The 6,000-nt window shown below is 35.8% G+C and overlaps 1 protein-coding gene across 3 annotated transcripts in view; it reads right to left on the bottom strand.

The window, feature by feature from the left end:
- Window positions 1-1,188: 1,188 nt before the first annotated feature.
- SLIT2 (slit guidance ligand 2) overlaps window positions 1,189-6,000 on the bottom strand; it is a 268,841-nt gene continuing 264,029 nt past the window's right edge. For 2 of the 3 annotated variants that reach the window (XM_075499841.1, XM_075499842.1), the window contains 2 exons: window positions 4,144-4,355; window positions 1,189-3,050 (listed from right to left, as the gene is read on the bottom strand). In XM_075499841.1, the coding sequence (XP_075355956.1) occupies window positions 2,809-3,050; window positions 4,144-4,355 (454 nt within the window). In that variant the 3' untranslated portion in view covers window positions 1,189-2,808. The remainder of the gene's footprint in view (window positions 3,051-4,143; window positions 4,356-6,000) is intronic. The other variant, XM_075499843.1, reaches the window with a different exon arrangement.

Here is a 6,000-nt window from a genome sequence, read left to right as displayed (position 1 = left end):
TGGAGTGTTCTGCACTGAACTCCACTGTGTTAGCTATGCCTGTAGCCACAGTTCCCTCAGACCCCCATTTCCCTTTTGGGGAATACGGGTACAAGGCAGGCTCTTACAGCAATATTACGAGAAACTTGATATAGGCATGAGAAAGGTGTCAGGGTGACCCATCCCACTGAGAAGGTTCTCTCTGGTCGCACACAGTGGCACACCTTGTCGATGCTTAAGGACTTTCAGTGGTGAGAATACAGGGCTGCTCAAGTTTCTAAAGTAAGCTGAGTCTCTGTTTGATGTAGGTGCCTTATGTTCCTCCAGAAGGGCAGGTGCCAAAGGTGTTTGTTGTTTTGTTTTGATTTTTTTTTAAATTTTTTCTTTGGTTCTGCTTAGAGACCACAAAAAGACCCTGTCTTGATGGCCTCAGGATCACCAGTAGCTGCTAGCATTGCTTGAATACCAGTGCAAAGTTTCTTTGTCTCTGTCAGTATGAGGACAGAAAGCAGTCCAACTCCAGATACTCGGTACAGGGCTTTTGATCGTACACAGAAAAACAATACTGTTTATCCAAGAATGCTACGTAAGTAGCTATGCAAAAATGGCTTCTTTTTCCTCAAAGCTACCCCTATTTACAGAAGATTATTCAGAAGTCCTAGAAACTGCAAAGAAGGCCTCGTGCCGAAGGCTGTTTCACTGGATACTTAGACAAATTCTAAAGTAGACTAAAAATAAATACAGAAGTACCTGTAAAAATTATAGTACAGAAGAGAAACCTGGTTAAGTATCATCCCATGAAATTGCTTAAATTTAAAATACTTAGTCCAAGATTTGTGGAAATGAATCCCTCTGAAGAATCAAATTACTTGCTAAAAGAACTGTCAAATTGCCATTTGTGTAACCATTAAAATATTAGGATAGGCTCAATTTGCCCTTGCATGCAGTGTACTTTATTTATAAGTCTTTTGTTAATTTTGGTATGAGTTCAGCTTTGTTCGTAATGAACTGACATTTGCAGATGTCACTGCCTGTAGGTGTCATAATCCCAAATTAATTCCTTCTTCAGATTTTCAGCAATGAATACACTAGATCTGGGGTTGGGTTTTATTCTGTTTTTTACCAAATATTCTTTGCAACTACAGATGTTTAATTAAAGGCTGTTAGACAATTTAAACTTCTCAGAAGAATACAAATAAAAGCTGTTAATGAAGTAAATATCTGTTTAATTTACAAACATCAGTAGCATTACTGATATCAGTCCAAATAAGACAAAGCACACTGCATTACACATGTACATCTAACTTTTTTGTAAAAAAAATAATAAAATAAAATTGAAAAACATCTGCATTTTTACAGGGTACCCTGGGTTTTACTGAAAGAAGAACACAACCCACTATTGATTACCAATTCTACATTATAATTTAGCAGCAACATGTTAACATGGGGAACATTAGGGCAGTAAAGTAGTTTTATTATTTGGGGAAAGTCACAGTTCTTGATAGCACAGCCTTTTTTTCTTTTTTATAAAAAAGGTAAAGAGCTCCATGGGAATATTAATTTATAAAGATCTACCTTCTAATGTAATTTTCTACACGCCATCTTATTTTCTGTAAGTACTGTGTATAGGGAAAATTAACTCCTCTACAATTGCCACCTAGTGTAAAGACATTTTCTGTCATACATTACAGGTTCTTGGAAGGTGTCCTGAATATCTGCTGAATGTGAAAACTGCAGATTGTGATCACTTTCAGATTCAGTGACACCAAGTGGTCAGATTCTAAGGAAAAGCAAAAGGAAGGGGGAAGGGGAGGAAAAAACAGACTGAAAACATTTACCCCAAGACGACATGCTACGTTAGTTCTATTGCAAAAAATCCTGATTTTTAAGTTCTTTTAAAAAAAATAAAAAAAATTACAAAAATACTGGGACAAATATAAATTAATATATATTAAAGCATTGAAAAACAGTAAAAGGGATGGCCTAAAAGGGTTAAGTACAATGTACTTTGATACAATAAATATTTCTCAATGAAACCGAATACTGTATAGAGTTGTTTAGAACTCATAGAAACAGAAATCCATATTATTACTAATTTATCCATCAATAATCTATTTTTATCATCCCCGAAACATTTATATTACAAAAAATTAATACTGGAAAAGGGCAGATAAACACTTTTTTATGCTTCTTTTGCTAACATGCTGACATAAAAGTATACATCATCAGGAGATTTCAGGATTATAGTATATTCTCATATCTCCCATTTCCCATCCATTAAATGGGACTCCATCTTCTCAAGATGCTTAATAATTCCAAAAGATAAAATGTATTTCATACAATTGTTATTTCTGTATAATCTGATTCTTTTCACTCATAATGCTTCCTCATCCATAGGTAAGTGATTGGTATGGTCTGTGAGGACAATAAAATATACTGATACGAAAGTGAAAAAACAAGCCTCATGTTCTGGTCAATATTTCATCTCTGAGCTGTTAAGTTGAAAGTCACATGTGTATAGTGTCAGTGTATCTTCAGCATGTTATAAAGAAGAATCCATGTTAAAAGCAGTTAAAGTTTCCCATCTCTGTTGCAATGTTACCAGGTCTTTTTTTTTTTTTCTTCAAAGCTCCTCTTGGTTATGAGAAGTCTCAGTTCAAGCACTTGAATCTTTTTTCAAATGAAGAAAAAGTCTTTATTCTCATAATAAAAATAAGTCTGTTCTGTATTTTACAATATATTTCAAATATTTCCACTATGAAGCATTAATTAGTCCGACACGGTCAATAAGTATACAACATTTTCAAAAGACAAGTGTGACAGGAACACTTAGGAGGGACAATTTGTACAGCCACACTTCACCACTTTTTCAACCTCGTCCACAAATGATGACCCGTCAGTGCATTCAAAAGAGTATTTCCGTCTCTTGCTCCTCAGTGGCCCACAGCACTGCCCAGTTGAACATCCTCCTTTACATTCTAGTCTCGATACCTTCTTGGTCGTCTGGCACGCAGCATACCCTTGCTGCTTTTGGTAGTAATCTCGGATTCGTTCCCCTCGACAAGAGATTTCTGTAGAAAACAACATTTAAAATAAGAGATACACTTTTGAGACACAGGTCAAAGAATGGTTGACATTGCTAAGGAAGATGCTGTGTTTCTAATTGCAGTTGGGATTGATATTTTAAAGTTTGGCTCAGACTGTATATTGAAAACTAGTGGTTCTACCAAACGTAATTTGATTAATGCTGAGTTTTATTTCCTATACCTCCTATTTTCAGTAAAGTTTATATTATGTATATGTAAACCATAAATACAAAGCTATTACAATGACAAGAAAATTGGAAGCTTAAATCTTTTCCTCTTTTATAAAAATACACATCTTCTGTTCCTACATTGCTTGCAGCTGGTTCTATTTACCATAGGGAAATGTTTCAGAGAGCATGCAATTTAATTTATTAGACCTGGAGTTTAATATTATTCAAACTGTTATTTAATACAAGTTACATTCCACTAACTTCATAAATTACTGAGGTATAAAACCAGCTAAAAATGAGACATCTGTTAAAAGTTCTACAACCATATTCTTCTATTCTGTTCTATTCACATCTATGTACAATACAAAATAAATGCCATCTGGGGTAAAGGAAAGAGAGGGAGAGGGAAAGCTTTGATAGACAAAGGAAAAAGAAAAAGGTAGGGGGAAAAGTCATCCTGTTTTCATCCATCTCACCTGCATAATTCGCTGTGATAAATCAGTTGAAGCTGAGAGGTCAAAAGTAGAGTTTGTGATAAAACTAGGAGCAGAATCATTGGATTTGGCTTCTCAGTTGCAGAAGGCAGAGAAACAATAAATACAGAAAGATACAGCAGGTAAAAGGTAATAGTTAAATATAGTAAAAATGTGTTTCTGAATAAAGGCAAAAAAGAGAAATGTTTTCACAGCAAAACATTTGATGAAAAAATCCTCAAAATGTAAACAAATTCATGGGAAAAGTTTGATTTTTCTCTCACTGAGATAAATTCTTATGGTAAAAAAAAAAAGCAATGAATGTGTGTATTGTGGGGAAAAAAAAGTTGGTAATGTTTTTGGCTGTTCATGTTTTAATAAAAACCCCTCTTTTCTAAGACCAAAACAACAACATGATTTTAAAGTTTTTTTTACCTTTATCACAGCTGTCCCCCGTGTATCCGCTGCTGCATTCGCAATATGGTTTCCCAAGTCCTGAAAGCCTGCATTTGCCATGTTTACACCTGATGGATTGGCAGGGGTTAAACAGCGTTTCCTCTTCATCACAGAGGACTCCCCCATGTCCCTGCAGGCATTTACAACTGTATGAAAACGCATTGATCGGCAAGCAGGTACCATGCACACATCTACAGGGGAAACAAGCCCAAGAGAATAAAAATAAATTATTCATCAAAGTTCAGGCTAAGCAACATTAACTACAAATACTTTGGACTGTACTCAGAAGAAATTGCTTTTGTTTCTAATGGACTTTTTCAGTGAGATGCAGTGAAGTGGTTTATAATTGGTATGCAGGTTTACACAAAACAAGCTGCAGTACAGAACTGTCTCACCAGAAAACAGCCACTGTAGATGTGTTATGGAAGACTTTTACAGGCCACAGTTATTAAAACCAACATTTCCTGTCTACCTAAATTTTCAGCATGCTTTTGAGAAGAACACAGCATAATCAAGCCCAAATGTAATCCACTAGAATTAAGTAGAGAAAAAGGATACTCACCTGAAATTCTGGTTCTCGTATCGTTTAAAAAAAACATATTGTCATTCATGAAGTATGGGGCTCCCAGCACAAAGACAGGTCAGGCACTTCCTAACTGAAACTTTTCTGACCCAGCGATGGCAGTTTCTAAGCTGAACACATGCTCCCCCGTCAAATACATTAGTCTGCATTGCCAACTGCCAGTAGCATGGTCATATAATGTATGAGGCAGGTCTTCACTTCACTGAAAGCCAACAGCACTCATCTGGTACTCATGCAGAAACTCAGACTAGATGAGGTTGCATATTATCAAGTCTCACCCAAGTGATTAAACTAGATACTGTCTCGGTCGAGCTTTGGTAAACATTTGTGGCAGGCTCAAATCTTGTTAGACAAAAAAGGCTGTGATTAACCATCTGCTGCATCTGCTAAGTTCTGATGTACAGTATGGGGAACACATAGCTGGTCTTAATTCTCTTGAGAGGTTGTGTTTCCCAAAAGGAGGATGTTTAATTACCTGTTCCTAGATGTAAGCTGAAGATTAGGGGAATTCATCTTCTGAAAACATCACCAATGACTTGGAATAAAATCACCTCCCTTTGTTCATTTGGTGGCACAGGGTCAATAACTTTCTTCCTAGAAATAATGTTATTTTCTTTAACTGTTGTCTTGATACACAAGTTTTCTATCTACATACTGTTTCCTAGGGAGACCACAGTGAAGATTCCTCTGTAGGGAGGAATGCAATCCTGACATTCAAGGTCACAGTCACCCTCCCTAATGTTTCTTCTCTCTAATGTTTTTCCTCTCTGTATTGTAAGATCCCTGAGCCCACAGCCTCCTTAGTAGGTTGTGGCAGCCACCTAAATAAATATATAAATAAATAAATGAAAAGCTTTAGATAAAAACAAACAAACAAACAAACACCCCCCCCATCCCATTTGATCTAAAATAAAATCCTTTGTTTCAATTTGAAGATGGCAAAAATTCATATAAAATTGCATTTCATAGTAAAAGAAGAGTTCTGTTAAGAACAACATCTCATTTTGAAATTTTTTAGATAACATAGTCTGTATTTCTGGGAACTTTTTGCTTGTACTCTACTCCTTCAGTACAGTAAGAAATTTGCTAAAATTGAAAAGACTTTGACAAACTTCCATTAACTATTTAAAACTGTTTCAGTTCATAAATATCAACAAGTTCCACTCATCAGTGAAATCTACATTACAATTCTCCATCTGTACCCTAAGTCTGTGCAAGTGCTCTAGGCATGGCTAACTTGGAGGAAAAAGAGT

Source organism: Mycteria americana, chromosome 4, assembly GCF_035582795.1.
Source record: "Mycteria americana isolate JAX WOST 10 ecotype Jacksonville Zoo and Gardens chromosome 4, USCA_MyAme_1.0, whole genome shotgun sequence".
Lineage (NCBI taxonomy): Eukaryota > Metazoa > Chordata > Aves > Ciconiiformes > Ciconiidae > Mycteria > Mycteria americana.
This window is presented reverse-complemented; position numbering and strand designations above follow the sequence as displayed.